This window comes from Mustelus asterias, chromosome 7, assembly GCF_964213995.1.
Source record: "Mustelus asterias chromosome 7, sMusAst1.hap1.1, whole genome shotgun sequence".
Classification (NCBI taxonomy): domain Eukaryota; kingdom Metazoa; phylum Chordata; class Chondrichthyes; order Carcharhiniformes; family Triakidae; genus Mustelus; species Mustelus asterias.
In genome coordinates this window covers 48765206-48783869 of record NC_135807.1, presented here as the reverse complement: position 1 = coordinate 48783869, position 18664 = coordinate 48765206, and the positions used below count along the sequence as shown (strand labels likewise).

Below are 18664 nucleotides of genomic sequence, written 5' to 3'. Positions count from 1 at the left end.
ATGGTGTCATGCTTTTTGAGTGTTGCTGGAGCTGTACTCATCCAGGCAAGTGGAGAGTATTCCATTACACTCCTGACTTGTGCCTTGTAGATGGTGGACAGGTTTCAGGGAATTCCTAGCCTTTGTCCTGCTCTGATAGCCATAGTACTTTTCTGACTAATCCCATCCAGTTTCTGGTCAATGGTAACCCCAGGGTGTTGATAGTGAGGGGATTCAGTGATGACAGTGCCATTGAATGTCAAGGGATGATGGTTAGATGCTCTCTTGATGGAGATGGTCATTGTCTGGCACTTCTGTGGTGCGAATGTTACTTGCCACTTGGCAGCCCAAGCCTAGATATTGTCCAGGTCTTGCTGCATTTGGATGTTGACTGCTTCAGTGTCTGAGGAGTTGCGAATGATACTGAACATTGTGCAGTCATCAGCAGATATCCCCATTTCTGACCTTATGATAGGAGGAAGGTCATTGATGAAGCTGCTAAAGATGGTTGGGCCTAAGACACTGCCCTGAGGAACTCCTGCTGTGATATTCTGGAGCTGGGATGATTGACCCTCCAACAACTAAACCATCTTCCTTTGTGCCAGGAATGATTCCCAACCAGCAGCCTTCCATTGACTCCAGTTTTCCCAGGGTTCCTTGATGCCATACTCAGTTAAATACTCCCTTGATGTCAAAGGCAGTCACTCTCCCCTCACCCCTGCTGTTCAACTCTTTTGTCCATGTTTGAACCAAGGCTGTAATGAGATCAGGAGTTCAGTGACCGTGGCGGAACCCAAACTGAGCTTTTGTGAGCAGATTATTGTTGAGTAAGTGCCGCTTGATACCACTGTTAATGACCGTTTCAATCACTTTACTGACGATCGAGAGTAGACTGATGGGGTGGTAATTGGCCAGGTTGGATTCGTCTTGTTTCTTGTGTACAAGGCATACCTGGGTAATTTACCACATTGCTGGGTAGATGCCAGTATTGTAGCTGTACTGGAACATCTTGGCTAGGGACGCAGCAAGTTCTGGGGCACAGGACTTTAGAATTATTGCTGGAATATTGTCAGTGCTCTCGTTTTTGCAGTATCCAGTGCCTTCAGCTGTTTTTTGATATCACGAGGAGTGAATCAAATTGGCTGAAGACTGACCTCTGTGATGCTGGGGACATCCTGAGGAGGCCAAGATGGATCATCAACTCAGCACTTCTGGCAAAAGATTGTTGCGAATGCTTCAGCCTTATCTTTTGCACTGATGTGCTGGGCTCCTCCCTCATTGAGGATGTGTGAAAAGGCAAGCATGCTGCTTTAAACAGGATCAGCGGGGTGTGTTCCCTCTTCACCTGTTGACGGAATGATCTGGGAGTACATATAGAATCCCTACAGTGCAGAAGGAGGCCATTCAGCCCATCGAATCTGCATCGACCACAATCCCACCAAGGCCGTATCTCCATAGCCCCATGCATTTATCCTAGCTAGTCCCCCTGAAACTACGGGGCAATTTAGCACGGCCAATCCACCTAACCTGCACATCTTTGGACTGTGGGAGGAAACCGGAGCACCTGGAGGAAACCCACACAGACACGGGGAGAATGTACAAGCTCCACACAGACAGTGACCCAAGCCAGGAATCGAACCCGGGTCCCTGATGCTGTGAGGCAGCAGTGCTAGCCACTGTGCCACCATGTCACCCACATGTAATGTATTCCACAGCCTTGCGTTTAAAACAAAAAGTATTTCTTGTTCTCTGTCCAGCACTCCCTCAGTATGGCACCAAAGTACCAGCTGATGAGGTTGTGCTTAAATTCTTACGGGGCTTGAATTCACAAGTTTCTCGGGAATTCTACCGCTGAACCAAGGCTAACACCTAAATTCCAGATTGGTTGAAATCTTTTTGGTAGGAAAGGCAAATGACCCTTTTAAACCTCAAAACTCCTTCTGCATTAATTCTCAGAAATCTACAGATGCATTGTGCATTTCTTTTTCATTACGCATGCACAGAATGCATATATAGTTTCAAACTTACTTCCATTATTCTGAGGTGGAAATATCACGTGCCTTTTGCTTCAAACTGTAAACTTTAGCAAGGTCTTGAAAGACACACAGCATCTCAATGGATAAATGTTACTATGCTGTTGTTAACTAAGTAGCAGCTTTTGTTGTTTTGCCAAACATTTTCTAATGGAAAACATAATACCAGAAACTTGTGCCAATTGTTGGAGTTACTAGTGTTTCTGTTCAACCCTGTACAATATTACATTGCTAGATACTGCAAGGCCAAAGTAACATGAAAATATTTTAGTATTGAAGGCAAGTGAAATATCTATCTGAAAATTAAAATTGCAAACATGCCAGGTTGTCTTCGATAAACATCTTTTACCAATTTGTTTGTTAGGAGTACAAGGAATTGTGGATGCCTACCGCAACTGTCTTCCTCAAGTCAAACTATACGGACCCACAAACTTCGCCCCTATAATAAACCACATGGCAAGATTTGCAGCTGAAGCAGCACAGCAGCCAACAGCTTCTGTGAGTATAAAGAGAAACCAGAGATACTAGAAATAAAAAATAAAATTGAAGATGTAGGAGATCAGTCAATGTCTGAGAGAAGACAATGAAAGATAAGCTAGTGTGTAGGGTGGGTTCCTTTTCTCAGCATCGTACTCTCCAGTATTTTGTAACTGCAGTAAGAATATTTGCCTGGTTATGGGTGTTCAATTTTGGACAGGTTGCTCATTCTCGATTTCTTCTCTTTGATTTGATTTATTATTGTCGCACGTATTAGCATACAATGAAAAGTGTTGTTTCTTGCGCGCTACACAGACAAAGCTTAGAGAAGGAAACGAGAGAGTGCAGAATGTAATGTTACAGTCATAGCTAGGGTGTAGAGAAAGATCAACTTAGTGCGAGGTAGGTCCATTCAAAAGTCTGATGGCAGCAGGGAAGAAGCTATTCTTGAGTCGGTTGATACATGACCTCAGACTTTTGTATCTTTTTCCCGAAGGAAGAAGGTGGAAGAGAGAATGTCCGGTGTGTGTGGGGTCCTTAATTATGCTGGCTGCTTTGCCGAGGCATCGGGAAGTGTAGACCGAGTCAATGGATGGAGGAGGCCTTTTTTTCCCAGTTCCAGTTTTATCATGTATAACTAATTGATCCTTATGGATATCATTATAATCACTTTGGATCGGCAAAACTGTTGCTTGGGGGCAATGGGTGAGGGGGTACACGAGAGAAGGTTAATCAATCTGTAGGATTCCACCTAGTCTGTTTTATTTGTATGAAGTATTTTTTTTATCCTTTCATGGAATGTGGTAATCATTGGCTGAAACAGCGTTTGTAGCCCACTCCTGATTTCCCCTTGAATTGGATGTCTCACTTGGCCATTTTAGAAAGCAGTCAAGAGTCAACCACATTGCTGTGGGTCTGGAGTCACATGTAAGCCAGGCTAGGTAAGGACGACAGATTTCCTTCCCTAAAGGATGTTAGTGAACCAGATGGGTTTTAATGACAATCAACGTGACCATTGGACTTCTCATTCCAGATTTTTAGTGAATTTAAATTCCACCATCTGCCATGGTAGGATTCAAACACGGATCCCCAGAGCATTGCTCTGGATCTCTGGATACTAGTCCAGTGACAATCCCACTACTCGACCACCTCCTCAATACTTCTGTAAATTATTGTTATAAGAGTGGTATTTTTGAAGATTCTGTCATTTTATTGACTGCAACATACATCACAGAAGGTGTTGTTTTATATAATTGGACAAATCAATACAAAATAAATGTATAAATGGTCTGATCTGGTAAATATTTTAGATTGCTGCTTCTTTTAAATAATATAGAATCCCTACAGTGCAGAAGGAGGCCATCGAGTCTGCACCAACAACAATCGCACCCAGGCTCTCTCTGTGTAACTCCATGCATTTACCCTAGCTAGTCCCCCTGACACTAAGGGGCAATTTAGCATGGCCAATCCACCTAATCCGCTTGTCTTTGGACTTTGGATATCTCATTTTCTGACTGGCAAATTGTGATATTGTAGGACAACAGCAGAACAGATGGCATTAAAGAATGAACAGATGGGTGGCAGATACAGTTCATTGAGGAAACATCGAGAAATTGAAAAATCAGAATATAGAAAGGCCATACACCTTTTTAAATGGTAAGATTTCAAATGGTGTATCAGAGGAGAAAGACTTTCCTGACATACAAAGAACAAAGGAAAGTACAGGCCTTTTGGCCTCCAAGCCTGTGGAGATTATGATGCCCTAACTAAACTGAGCTGAAAAAGGGGCTTAGGAGGGCTAGGAGAAGTTCTTGGCGGGTCGGATCAAGGAAGAAGTTCTTGGCGGGTCGGATCAAGGAAAACCCCAAGGCTTTTTACTCTTATGTGAGGAATAAAAGAATGACCAGGGTGAGGTTAGGGCCGGTCAAGGACAGTAGTGGGAACTTGTGTATGGAGTCAGTAGAGATAGGCGAGGTGATGAATGAATACTTTTCTTCAGCGTTCACCAAGGAGAGGGGCCATGTTTTTGAGGAAGAGAAGGTGTTACAGGCTAATAGGCTGAAGGAAATAGATGTTCGGAGGGAGGATGTCCTGGCAGTTTTGAATAAACTGAAGGTCAATAAGTCCCCTGGGCCTGATGAAATGTATCCTAGGATTCTTTGGGAGGCAAGGGATGAGATTGCAGAGCCTTTGGCTTTGATCTTTGGGTCCTCGCTGTCCACGGGGATGGTGCCAGAGGACTGGAGAATGGCGAATGTTGTTCCTCTGTTTAAGAAAGGGAATAGAAATGACCCTGGTAATTATAGACCGGTTAGTCTTACTTCGGTGGTTGGTAAATTGATGGAAAAGGTCCTTAGAGATGGGATTTACGACCATTTAGAAAGATGCGGATTAATCCGGGATAGTCAGCACGGATTTGTGAAGGGCAAGTCGTGCCTCACAAATTTGATAGAATTCTTTGAGGAGGTAACTAAGTGTGTTGATGAAGGTAGGGCAGTTGATGTCATATACATGGATTTTAGTAAGGCGTTTGATAAGGTCCCCCATGGTCGGCTTATGATGAAAGTGAGGAGGTGTGGGATAGAGGGAAAGTTGGCCGATTGGATAGGTAACTGGCTGTCTGATCGAAGACAGAGGGTGGTGGTCGATGGAAAATTTTCGGATTGGAGGCAGGTTGCTAGCGGAGTGCCGCAGGGATCAGTGCTTGGTCCTCTGCTCTTTGTGATTTTTATTAATGACTTAGAGGAGGGGGCTGAAGGGTGGATCAGTAAATTTGCTGATGACACCAAGATTGGTGGAGTAGTGGATGAGGTGGAGGGCTGTTGTAGGCTGCAAAGAGACATAGATAGGATGCAAAGCTGGGCTGACAAATGGCAAATGGAGTTTAACTCTGATAAATGTGAGGTGATTCATTTTGGTAGGACTAATTTAAATGTGGATTACAGGGTCAAAGGTAGGGTTCTGAAGAATGTGGAGGAACAGAGAGAGCTTGGGGATCATATCCACAGATCTCTGAAGGTTGCCACTCAAGTGGATAGAGCTGTGAAGAAGGCCTATAGTGTGTTAGCTTTTATTAACAGGGGGTTGGAGTTTAAGAGCCGTGGGGTTATGCTGCAACTGTACAGGACCTTGGTGAGACCACATTTGGAATATTGTGTGCAGTTCTGGTCACCTCACTATAAGAAGGATGTGGAAGTGCTGGAAAGAGTGCAGAGGAGATTTAGCAGGATGCTGCCTGGTTTGGAGGGTAGGTCTTATGAGGAAAGGTTGAGGGAGCTAGGGCTGTTCTCTCTGGAGCGGAGGAGGCTGAGGGGAGACTTAATAGAGGTTTATAAAATGATGAAGGGGATAGATAGAGTGAACGTTCAAAGACTATTTCCTCGGGTGGATGGAGCTATTACAAGGGGGCATAACTATAGGGTTCGTGGTGGGAGATACAGGAAGGATATCAGAGGTAGGTTCTTTACGCAGAGAGTGGTTGGGGTGTGGAATGGACTGCCTGCAGTGATAGTGGAGTCAGACACTTTGGGAACATTTAAGCGGTTATTGGATCGACACATGGAGCACACCAGGATGATAGGGAGTGGGATAGCTTGATCTTGGTTTCAGATAAAGCTCGGCACAACATCGTGGGCCGAAGGGCCTGTTCTGTGCTGTACTGTTCTATGTTCTATAAACTTAAAAAAAAACCTGCCCTTACTCCGTCCATATCCCTCTATTCCCTCCGTATTCATGTACTCATCCAGATGCCTCTTAAATGTTGCTAATGTGCCTGCTTCCACCACATCTTCTGGCAGCGTGTTCAAAGCACCCACCACTCTGTGCATGAAAAACTTCCTCCTCACATCTCCCTTAAACTTTCCCCCTCTCACCTTGAACCTGTGCCCCCTTGTAATTGACACTTCCATCCTGGGAAAAAGCCTGTTGCTATCCACTCTGTCTATGCCTCTCATGATTTTGTAGATCTCTATCAGGTCTCCCCTCAGCCTCTGTCTTTCCAGTAAAAGCAATCCTAGTTTATTCAAGCTCTCCTCATAGTCAACACCCTTGAGACCAGGCAACATCCTGGTGAACCTTCTTTGCACTCTTTTCAAAGCTTCCATGTCCTTCTGGTAGTGTGATGACCAGAACTGCACGCAATACTCCAAATGTGGCCTAACCAAGGTTTAATATAGCTGCAACATGATTTCCCAACTCTTGTACTCAATGTCCCGGCCGATGAAGGCAAGCATGCCATATGCTTTTTTAATCACCTTTGCCACCTGTGTTGTCACTTTTAAGGAACTGTGGACCTGCACACCCAGATCCCTCTGTTCCTAAGAGTCCTGTTAATGTTCCTAAAGGTTCTGCCATTTATAGTATAATTCGTACCTAAATTTGATCCTCCAATGCATCACATCGCATTCATCCAGATTAAACTCCATCTGCCATTTCTGTGCCCAAGTCTCCAATCTATCTATATCCTGTTGTATCCTCTGACAATCCCCGGCACTATCAGCAACTCCACCAATCTTCGTGTCATCCACAAATGTACTAATCAGACCACCAACACTTTCCTCCAGATCATTTACATATACTACAAACAACAGAGGTCCCAGCACTGATCCCTGCGGAACACCACTCGTTACAGATCTCCATTCTGAAAAACACCCTTCCACCATTGCTCTCTGTCTTCTATGACAAAGCCAGTTATGTATTCATCTCGCCAAACCACCCCGAATCCCATGTGATTTTAGTTTTTGTACCAGTCCCATGTGGGACCTTATCAAAAGCTTCACTAAAGTTCATGTAAACTACATCCACAGCCCTTCCCTCATCTTTGTCTTTGTCACCTCTTCAAAAAACTCAATCAAGTTGGTGAGACATGACCTTCCCTGTGCAAAACCATGCTGCCTGTCACTAACTAATTTGTTTTCTTCCAAATGTGTATGTATCCTGTCCCTCAGTATCTTCTCCAAAAGACATACAACTAATTAAAGTTAGGAGCACAAGTAAATAAAGCCATGTAACTGGAAGAATGAATTTTGTATTTAGAACCACAGCATACAACAACAGGAAATATTGTTAAATTTGAACAGAAGCTCAATTAGATCAGTTTTATATAAAGTTTTAGCAACTCCAGCCTAGGCAGGAGAGTCCTATGTATCAAACATTTGGATTGTTCTAATATTCTGTTCCAATATTCCTTTTTTTATCAATCGAATGGCCTTTTCCTGTGCTGTCAGTGAGGCTCTGATTCACTGATGGGTATAAGAACTCAACACTTTGGGTGGAATTTTTCCAGAAAAATGGCAGTATCAGGTTCTGACTGAAAACCGGCGTATTTTTCCCCAGAGATTTTCTGACAATTTGGCAAAAAAGGCAGAGGGGTGGGGCCTAAAGTTGCCACCAAACCCAGCTCCACAGAGATTGGGATGCCCTTTTAAAAAGGGCACCCGGATCTCAGAATGAAGAGATAGGGCCCCCTCCCCACTATCTTACGGACATTACAACCCCCTGACAAACAAGGGGAAGTCTCTGAACCTTCTGCCTCAGAGTGCCTTCCCCTCCTCCCATTAATTGCCGGCATTGGGGCATCTCCTTTCCCCCCCACCCCCACACACACACACATAATGGGAACCCTCGCTGTAGGTCTGCCTGTTTGCCCTATCCCTTTCCCCTGCCCAGCCATGTCCCTGACCATCCAGGGGCTACACTGGCCTCTGTGCCCCTGGCATGGTCATCTTGACTGCTGCAGAGCAGTAGTGATTCCCTCCGGCGTTAGGTCACACCGGCAGGTGGGAACATCCAGTGTTCCCAGAAGATACAGCATTAAGCCATTTAATCAGATGTTAATTAATTTAAATTCATTCAAATTTTTCATGACCTTTTAGGCTTGAATCTGATTATGTCACAGTGTAATTCATTTTGAGATATCCCGGCGCAACTCCCGGTATGGCCCCCTTGCCAGAGTTAGCAGCCCTAACAAGATTTGCGCCCAGGGTGGATGGGCCTGGAAAATCCCCCACCCTTATCACTTAGTTAGTCTTGTTGAATCACCAGAATGAAAGATAAATTACCCACGGGCAGTAGGGAGTTTAAATTTCAAATATCTCTGATCAGTCTACTTTTTAGATAAGATGCTTTCTCCTAGGTATGATTCAAAATTCTCTGGGTGTGCACTTGATTGCCATGTTTGAATATGGATAAAGTACAATAAAAGACTGACCACAAATTTCAACTTGTAAATTGTTTAATTTCAACTGGTGTGATAAGAGATAATTCAACATGGAAAGAAAACAATGCTTCACATTTAAAGATATGAAGGCGGAACTAGAAATATGTCTTGAGGAGTATACATAGTACAGAGAAGGAAGTGCTGGAAGTCTTAAAGCGCATCAAGGTAGATAAAACCCCGGGACCTGATGAAGTGTATCCCAAGACATTGTGGGAGGCAAGGAAGGAAATTGCGGCTCCCCAAGCCGAGATATTTGAATCATTGATAGTCACAGGTGAGGTGCCTGAAGATTGGAGAGTGGCAAATGTTGTGCCTTTGTTTAAAAAGGGCTGCAGGGAAAAGCCTGGGAACTGCAGGCCAGTGAGCCTCACATCTGTGGTGGGTAAATTGTTGGGAGGTATTTTGAGAGGCAGGATCTACAGGCATTTAGAGATGCAAGGATTGATTAGGGACAGTCAGTGTGAGTGGAAAATCATGTCTCACAAATTTGATTGAGTTTTTTGAAGGGGTAACAAGAAGGTAGACGAGGGCAGTGCAGTTGATGTTGTCTACATGGACTTTAGCAAGGCACCGCACGGTAGTTTGTTGCATAAGGTTAAATTTCCAGGGTGAGGTATCTAAATGGATACAAAATTGGCTGCTTGACAGAAGCCAGAGGGTGGTTGTAGAGAGTTGTTTTTCAAACTGGAGGCCTGTGACCAGCAGTGTGCCTCAGGGATCAGTGCTGGGTCCACTGTTATTTGTCATTTATATTAATAATTTGGATGGGAATATAGGAGGCATGGTTAGTAAGTTTGCAGATGACACTAAGATTGGTGGCATAGTGGACAGTGAAGAAAGTTATCTCCAATTGCAACGGGATCTTGATCAATTGGGCCAGTGGGCTGACGAATGGAAGATGGAGTTTAGACAAATGCGAGGTGATGCATTTTGGTAGATTGAACCAGGACAGGACTTACTCAGTTAATGGTAGGGCGATGGGGGGAGTTACAGAACAAAGACATCTAGGGGTACATGTTCATAGCTCCTTGAAAGTGGAGTCACAGGTGGACCGAGTGGTGAAGAAGGCATTCGGCATGCTTGGTTTCATCGGTCAGAACATTGAATACAAGAGTTGGAATGTCTTGTTGAAGTTGTACAAGACATTGGTAAGGCCACACATGGAATACTGTGTGCAATTCTGGTCACCCTATTATAGAAAGGATATTATTAACTAGAAAGAGTGCAGAAAAGATTTACTAGGATGCTACCGGGATTTGATGGATTGAGTTATAAGGAGAGGCTGGATAGACTGGGACTTTTTTCTCTGGAGCGTAGGAGGCTCAGGGGTGATCTTATAGAGGTCTGTAAAATAATGAGGGGCATAGATTAGCTGGATAGTCAATATCTTTTCCCAAAGGTAGGGGAGTCTAAAACTAGAGGGCATAGGTTTAAGATGAGAGGGGAGAAAGATACAAAAGTGTCCAGAGGGGCAATTTTTTCACAGAGGGTGGTGAGTGTCTGGAACAAGCTGCCAGAGGTTGTAGTCGAGGCGGGTACAATTTTGTCTTTTAAAGGGCATTTAGATAGTTACATGGGTACGATGGGTATAGAGGGATATGGGTCAAATGTGGGCAATTGGGATTAGCTTAGGGGTTTTTAAAAAAAGGGTGGCATGGACAAGTTGGGCCAAAGAGCCTGTTTTCATGCTATAAACCTCTATGACTCTATGACTCTATGCAGGGTGGATAATTCAACTGTTGTTACTCCAGAAACTTGAGGTGAATTATTCATTGTAGGTAAAATTATATCGAATTTCACACTGACGTTTATCATGTCACCCATTGCTGGCATTTTTTAAGATGAATACTGAGGCTGTGTAATACATGGGTTTCAGTTAATTTCCTCTGGAGTTCTCATGCCCATTTATAAACCACAGATTTTGAAGTTTTTTTCCCATTTTCTGATGGCATTTATTGAAAGCATAGATCAGTACAAAGTATTGTTTTACAAGTATGGTAGCTCTCTGGCATCTCATTCCATATGGCTATTCTTTTGCCACCAAGAAGTGACACAATAAATGTTAATGTAATGTTTAATATACCACTGGATTTTCATTAGAGTGGAGTTGAATGTATCCTATCTCTGCCCAAAGATAGGAAAGCAATTAGTCATGGAATATAAAGGCAAGGCCTGGATTGTAGGACACATTTCCTGTTATTTACACCTTCAAACACTCTATATGTAAGAAATATCAGTGCTCCTGTTACCAGCATTGCCAAGATGCAACTGATGTTATCCTGTTTTTTGCATCTTCTGATATATCTGCTGATCCTTGGATGCAATGTTGTTCATTTGCACAACATCCAGTGGAAGTGGCATCAGTAAAGCAAATTCTCAGTTGGCTTAACTGAAGAGGAGAATCCGCCATGAAATTGTGAGACTTCAGAACGTCTCAATGTGATCGTTTTCTTCAAGGATTTATAATTGTTATTTAATTTGTATATATTTGATGTTTGGTCATTGCTAGGTAAAAAATTATATTTAAGCACAGCATTAATGTGACCTCTTTGTTACCAACTTTGATCTGTGAAAACCTTTGTTTTTTTAACAGCAATATTTCATCCTCCTGATCATCACAGATGGAGTGATAACAGATTTAGATAATACAAGACAGGCCATTGTGAATGCCTCTAAGTTGCCAATGTCCATCATCATTGTTGGTGTTGGTGGAGCAGATTTCAGTGCCATGGAATTTCTGGATGGTGATGATGGTGTTCTGAGATCACCCACTGGCGAAGTAGCTGTCCGAGATATCGTCCAGTTTGTGCCTTTTAGGAAGTTTCAAAATGTAAGTATTTTATGGCACATGATGGCATTAAGATGTCTATTTCACAGGTTCCTATTAACATAGTCATGATAGTACTGCTTTGTAGGAAATCAATGATTTAACTTAAATTTTTGGTGCTAACCATTCCAGTAGCTCTTTCTTGGCAGTGTTAAAGCAGCTAGAATGCCATCCTTTTAAACTATCCACATCTTGATTCTGTAGTTTGCGCTTTATTCCCTGTTCATTATAAATTTGCTTGCAAGGACTTTCCACTTTAGTCAGTCAAGGTTAACTGATTGAAATAATCAGGATGATATGAACATCAGAGAGCTTTGTGTTTTATATTTTTAAAAAGCATGGAATATTAATGGTACAACTATTAGCTTTCTTTCGGAACTAATCTTTTCCTAACTGCATTTCTGGCTATGAAAACAATCAATGTTATCCGTTATTTTCTCCAACTTTGAACTAATGAACCATAACCATTCCAGCTTAGCTATCAAATGCTGTAATTTAGTTTCTTATTTGCTTTGATGCTATTTCTTCAAATATATATTATATATATGGCTTGTCCTCAAATAGCTTTTAGCCAAAAATGTGATGTCATTTGTACTTGTGCTGATATTTTCAGTAAGGCTATTACCCCCTCAGTGGGGTAAATTTTCTGGAACTGCCCATTGTGGGAATTGTTGCAGAAGGACAGAAAATTTGATGGACCATTTAAAAGACTGTTGACCTCGGGTGGGAATTCCCAGTCTTGGGGCAGGTGTGACTAGAAAATCCAGCTCCATATATCTGTATCATATCCCAAAAAAACACCAAAACAACAGATATAGGTGCAGGATTAGACCTCATGGCCCATCAAGCCTGCTCTGCCATTCAGTAAAATCATGGCCAATTTTGGCCTTCAACTTTGGCCTTCATGGCCGTTTTTCCACCTATTTCCCATATCCCTAAATTCCCTGCAAGACTGAAACTCTTTTCTATCCCAGCCTTAAATGTATTCAATAATGGAACATCTACAACTCTTTGGGGTAGAGAATTCCAAAGATTCACCATCCTTTGCATGAAGTGATTTCTCCTCATCTCAGTCCTAAATGACTGGCCCCTGATCCAGAGACTGTGCCTCTATGTTTTAATCTTCCCAACCTGCAGAAACAATCTGTGTCTACCATATCAAACCCCCCTCAGAATTTTACTGTATTCACTGCTCCAGATGTGGTTTACTCTACATTGGGGAGGTTAGTGTTAGACAGGTCAGGCAATAGCAGGGAAGAGAGCAAGGAAGTCTGAATTAAACAGCATTTATTTCAATGCAAGAGACCTGACTGGGAAGGCAGATGAACCCAGGGCATGGATGGATACATGGGACTGATATATTATAGCTATTACTGAAACATGGCTAAGGGAGGGACAGGATTGGCAGCTCAATGTTCCAGGGTACAGATGCTATAAGAAAGATGGAACAGGAAGGAAGAGAGGAGGGGGGGTGTTGTGTTTTTGATTAGAGAGAACATTAGGGAGGACACCTTAGAAATATTAGCATACAAAGGGATCTTGGCAAGCAGATCCACAGTTCCCTGAAGGTGGCAACTCCGGTGGACAAAGTAGCCAAGAAGGCATATGGCCGTCATCGGTTGGGGCGTTGAGTAGAAGAATTGGAAAATCATGTTGCAGCTGTATAAGACTTTGGTTAGGCCACATTTGGAATATTGTGTACAATTCTGGTTGCCGCAATATTGGAAGAATGTTGATGCATTGGAACGGGTGCAGAAGACATTTACCAGGATCTTGCCTTGTTTGGAGGATATGGACTATGAAGAAAGTTGAACTTGGATTGTTTTCATTGGAGCGTCGGAGGATGAGGAGAGATCCAGTAGAGGTTTACAAGATTATGAGAGGCTTGGATAGTGTGCATAGTCAGAGTCTTTTTCCCAGGGTCGAAGAGTCAATTACTCGGGGGCATAGGTTGAAAGTGAGAGGGCGAAAATTTAAAAGAGATATAAGGGGCAAGTTTTTCACACACAGGGTGGTGAATGCCTGGAATGCACTGCCGGAGGAGGTGGCGGAAGCAGATTCTATAACAACATTCAAGAGGCATTGGAATAGATACATGAATAGGCAGGGAATAGAGAGATATGGACCATGTAGAGGCAAGAAAATATTAGATTAGAGAGGCATCTATGTCGGCAAAGACTTGGTGGGCCGAAGGGCCTGTTCCTGTGCTGTACTGTTCTTTGTTTGCCAGCAGCCTACTTGGGGGAGTTCTCTATTCATGGGCAAGGGTCCTGGCATCTCAAGAAAGTGGGGTGGCGTGGGGGTGGGGTGGGGGGGGGGGGTTGCAAGAAGCCTCTCTCCCTTCCATCCTTGCTTCCAAAGTCCCCCCATCTCCCCAATCTCATCCATTAAATCTCACCAATCCCTCCTGCAAACTGTAGTATGGGCAGTGGCCACTGCTTCCATTGACACTGCTGGAACTGCAGAGCTGCCAGCCTCTGATTGCCAGGGAGCTTCCAGGGATGGGATTTCTGCCTTACTGAAACTTAATCAATTGGAGGCTTGATGTTGTCCAGGTAAGTGGCTGATTGAAAATAGGATTGGGGTCCCAGAGGAAAATGACATGGGGCTTCGACTGTTGGAACCCTGTCACCCACATTAAACCCAAACTGGATGTGAAATTCAGTCACAAAGTATCATTGAAGTGGAGTCCTTTGGTACTTCCAAATGGGATGGATAAGTGCTTAAATTAAAAGCATATTGAGGGGAATGGCTAGAGAACAGGCAAGTGTAATTTGCTCCTTGAATTGTTTTACACGCTTGTCTGTAGTCTTACTAATTCTATTGAATGAATTTTAGTTCCAAAGTTGTCCTATACTGCCAGAGTGATAGCATTATCTTCTAACAACAATTTGTTTTTACATAATCCTTAGGATGTAATATAATGTCCCAAAGCAACTGTTATCAGGCCAAAATTGATACGGAAACACAAGGGATAATGTCATTTTTGTTTTATCCCTGTGTGCTTTATAGGCTAGTACCTGTAGAGATTGTAACATTCAGGACACAGGAAATTCCCACATTTGTTATATTTCATCCTGCCTAGTAACAAATGTTTTGATAGGTCACCCAGATCTGTTTGAGAGTTGGTGAAGGGCAGTTTAAGGATCGGTCATTTTTAGTCACTGAGAGAGTGAGGAACAGGAGAAGAAGTTTCATGCAGCTAAATTTAGACGGTTAGCTCCGAGGAGCTGGGTTGGCAGGCTTCTGGTAGTGAGGACGCTGCAGAAGCCCGGGAGAGCCGAAAAGGCTGCGGAAGCTCAGTAATTCTGTGCAGTGGACTGTTGGGGCAAAGATTGCTCTTTGGAGGAGTGATGTTCTGCTGGAGGATTGGAGTTGTCTCTGAGTTGCTGGAGCAGACTCGAGAATCCAGGGGAATGTAGTCTCGGGCAATGAGATTGAAACCCTGGGGGACGAGCAGTCATTGGAATGGTCTGAGTGGGAGTGACCTTTGCAGGGAATTCTGAGGCTAGGCTTTTGAAAGGGAAGAATGAAGACTTGCAATCCCTCATAAGGGAGACAGAATTTTAACAAGATTGTATAACTCATTGATAAGGATGTCTGGCTGGGTTGCTGAGAAACCTATGGGATCTGCCTTGGCTGCATCAACCATTTATTGTGCAGTGTTGTGCGTTTGACCTAGTTTACCAGTTAATTCGCATGTACCTCATATTAATTCTGAATGCTAGAGGATAAGATAGATGTTGTACTTTCCTGACCTTGTATTTGTTGAAAAACCATGGAACCTTGTGGCCTTATTTTCTTAACAAGTGCGTGGGACCTAAACATTGTCAATTTTAAACAGAAAGTTACTGGTCCCTAACCGGATTGTACCAAAACATGGGACTCTGGTCCAGGGTCACTAAACAGGTAACCAAAAGCTTATTTAAAGTTTACAAGTAACATTAACACTGCAATGAAGTTACTATGAAAACCCCCTAGTCGCCACATTCCGGCGCCTGTTTGGGTACACTGAGGGAGAATTTAACATGGCCAATGCACCTAATTGGTCAAAGAGGTAGATTTGAAAGGTCATCTTAAAGGAAAAGGGAAAGGTGGAGAAGCCGAGATGTTTCAGGAAGGAATTACATGGCTTAGGTCCTGTGGTTTAAGACCCAATCACCAGTGCTGATTTGAAGGATTTTTGAGGATGCACAAATGGCCATAATTCTCAGAGGGTTGTAGAGCTGGAGGCTACAGAAATAGGGAGGGGATTTGAAAACTAGGAGGATGATTTTAAATTTGAGGTACTGCTGGACTGGGAGTCAATGTACTTTGGTCATTGCAGGAAATGATTAAATGGTATTTGGCATAAATAAGGATACGGGCAGCAGAGTTTTGGTGAGTTCGATTTGACATAGGTTGTTCTTCGAAGTGATAAACACTGCAGAAAGGACTTGGTTAACTCCTCAGCAATATCTTAGGCTTCATACCTAACATGCTCTGATAAACCTTTTGAAGGGCCAATGCAGTCTTCCAATTATTTCCTAATTTCAAACATCCATATCCAAGATAATACTAACACTGGGTTCTAAAGGTAAAAGGGAATAAAACTCAATTTCCCATCATAAACATCAGTTACATTCCTCCCTATGGAAAGTAGCGTGTTTAAATTGCACTTCTTATCACAAGTATTCAGGAGAATTAAAATCTCATTTTTTTATAGCTGCTATAAACTGTAGTCAATATTTATTTTCATTGTAAACAGATTTATGTTTATTTTCTCTGTAGCATAATTATTACACACCTAATGTAGGTAACGGAGAGTTTTGGTTGAGTTAATACTTGATTTCTGTGTCTGAATTAATAAGTATTTAATTCAAATTAATTCTGATATCTTAGGATAACTTTTTAAAATTTGTCCAGATCTGTGTATTGACCTGTCACCTTTACTACAGGCTGCCAAAGAAGCTCTTGCACAAAGTGTACTCGCTGAAGTGCCTCAACAAGTGGTGTGCTACTTCAACACACGTAAAATGTGTCCTCCAAAAGAACAAAAACCTGAAGATCTCCTGGATTTCTAGTTGATGGGCAACAATGGTCCTTCAAACTTAGATCTGTGCCTGTGCCATTTCCCTCAGCAAGCTTTTGTAAATGTATTAATGAAACAACTGCATCTGGTTAGTCTATTTTGAAGGAAAAGGTTAACAAAGTTGTTCTTCCCCCTACTGTGTAACTTGAAAGCCTCTTCCCACAATGAATTGTTCTATTGATCTGCCCTCATGATGCAAGTTATGGGTGTGCCTGTCTGCATGTGATTCCATCGCTTTGAACAAAGGCGATCTTGAATTGGTATTAAGCTGAGCACTTTTTCACGTTCAGCTGCATGTCACAGCATGCCACCCAGCTAAGTTAATTAGCCTCAACAGGCTATTAAGAGAAACTTTTAAGTCAGAGTTCACGCTTCTGACTGGGGAGTGTGGATAAATAGATATTGAGGACAACACAGCGCTGATGCTTGATTAGCTCACCGACTTTTTTTAAAAAACCTTTCCCGTGTAAATGGCCAATTGGATGAGACTCTGGCAGGCTGTTTGTTCCTGTGGAACTGTACAAATGCTCCCTGTATTCAAAAAAGGAGGGATATGGAAAGGAAATTAAAATAAAGTTTTAAAAATTCCATGCGGATTCCACATGATGATTAGGTCATTATATGGAGTTGATCCAGGGTACACCTAGTAATCCACATCATTAGAGCAGCTCCTGGTGTGAGCAGACATGAAGTGGTGGTTTGCAATGCATGGGAGGAGAGAAATAGAAAGAAAATGAAAGCACTTTTATGTTAAAAGTTGGCATTCCCCGTATTTTCCATTACATGCAATAGCTTTCTGTTGAATTACTCGTCCAAACATCACTGCACCATTCTCTTCCCCAGAAACACCTCTAAATTGATTTATTAAATGTTTAGCAACATTTACTTTATGTTTAATTATTCTAAAACAATATTGAAAATAGATCTTGCAATGATTTTGCTTTTGTTAAGCTTTACAGAAGATTATTTCTGATTTTGTTTTCAGTTGGTATTCTTGGCATTTTTTTTATAGTCTCATTTCCCCAATTTGGCCAAGTACACATGTTTAGTATAAGCATCAGTTGTAACCTTGAACTGGAAAATGACGTGTATAGTGTGCTTTTAATATAGCACCATGCAGTATATTTAGCCAAAATTACCAAAGATTAAAAATAAGTAAGGAAATGCTGAGTCGTTTCATTTGCCAATGAGATTTGATGAACAATGCTTGTGGCACTTTCTTCAATAAAGAAACCATGAAACATCATTTTCCATATGCTGTTTGCTTTAGAGTTGATCTGTTAATATGGCTGGTAACATAATTAAGAATTTTGATTGTTGCTGATGTTTCAAGATTTTTTTTATTTGCATCTCAGTTGGGGGCTACACTCTGAAGACTATTAAGCTTGTGCTCCAAGCGAGCAGATAAAAAAAAATCACAACCTTTAATTTCACAAACATCTTTCTATTAACTGTTGCATTTTGGGTGGAAGAGGAGGTGAATAAGGGAATGCTGGGTAAACAATGGTGAATTTATAACACGTTTGGAAAGACAGGAAATACTCAGTTCCTCATTTGCATTCACCACATTTGGGGAGGTCGACGGAAGGGATTTTTTATTAGCCCCTATGAGTGTTAGAGTCTCTGACGTGACCAAAGATGGGATCCGCAGATGAAATGCTGATTTAGCCTGTGTTTAGTGCAAATACATTAAATATTATTGAATTTGTGGTGCTCAACTGAGTTATGTTGGCTGACTACTAGGTTAGACCAGGTATTAAACTAACATTCCCAGGTTAAGTATGTATCTAGTCCAAACTTGACCCTGGGCTCAGAGTCCGAAATATTTGTGGAGGGTCCCAGGTAGCGGAAATCAACATTGGAAGTTTAAACTTCCTGGGAAATTTCCTATTGAATACTAAGATAGTGTATCTGAAGATGCATTTTCTGGTGTGATTACTCGTGAGGTCATTGAACATCTTACAGCACAGCATTCAAGTCCTTGGGGCTTAACTCCTGGCATTGACCAATCTGTTCCTTCACTCTTTAGACAATATGGCTGGAAAGCCTTCTTCCCCCCA

At 42.3% G+C, this 18664-nt stretch overlaps 1 protein-coding gene across 3 annotated transcripts in view; it reads left to right on the top strand.

Annotated features, from left to right (window-relative positions):
- LOC144495699 (copine-3-like) overlaps positions 1-18319 on the top strand; it is an 84367-nt gene extending 66048 nt beyond the window's left edge. For all 3 annotated transcript variants that reach the window (XM_078216033.1, XM_078216031.1, XM_078216032.1), the window contains exons 14-16: positions 2377-2510; positions 11300-11536; positions 16471-18319. In XM_078216033.1, coding sequence (XP_078072159.1) covers positions 2377-2510; positions 11300-11536; positions 16471-16596 — 497 coding nt within the window. In that variant the 3' untranslated portion in view covers positions 16597-18319. The remainder of the gene's footprint in view (positions 1-2376; positions 2511-11299; positions 11537-16470) is intronic.
- Positions 18320-18664: the final 345 nt, after the last annotated feature.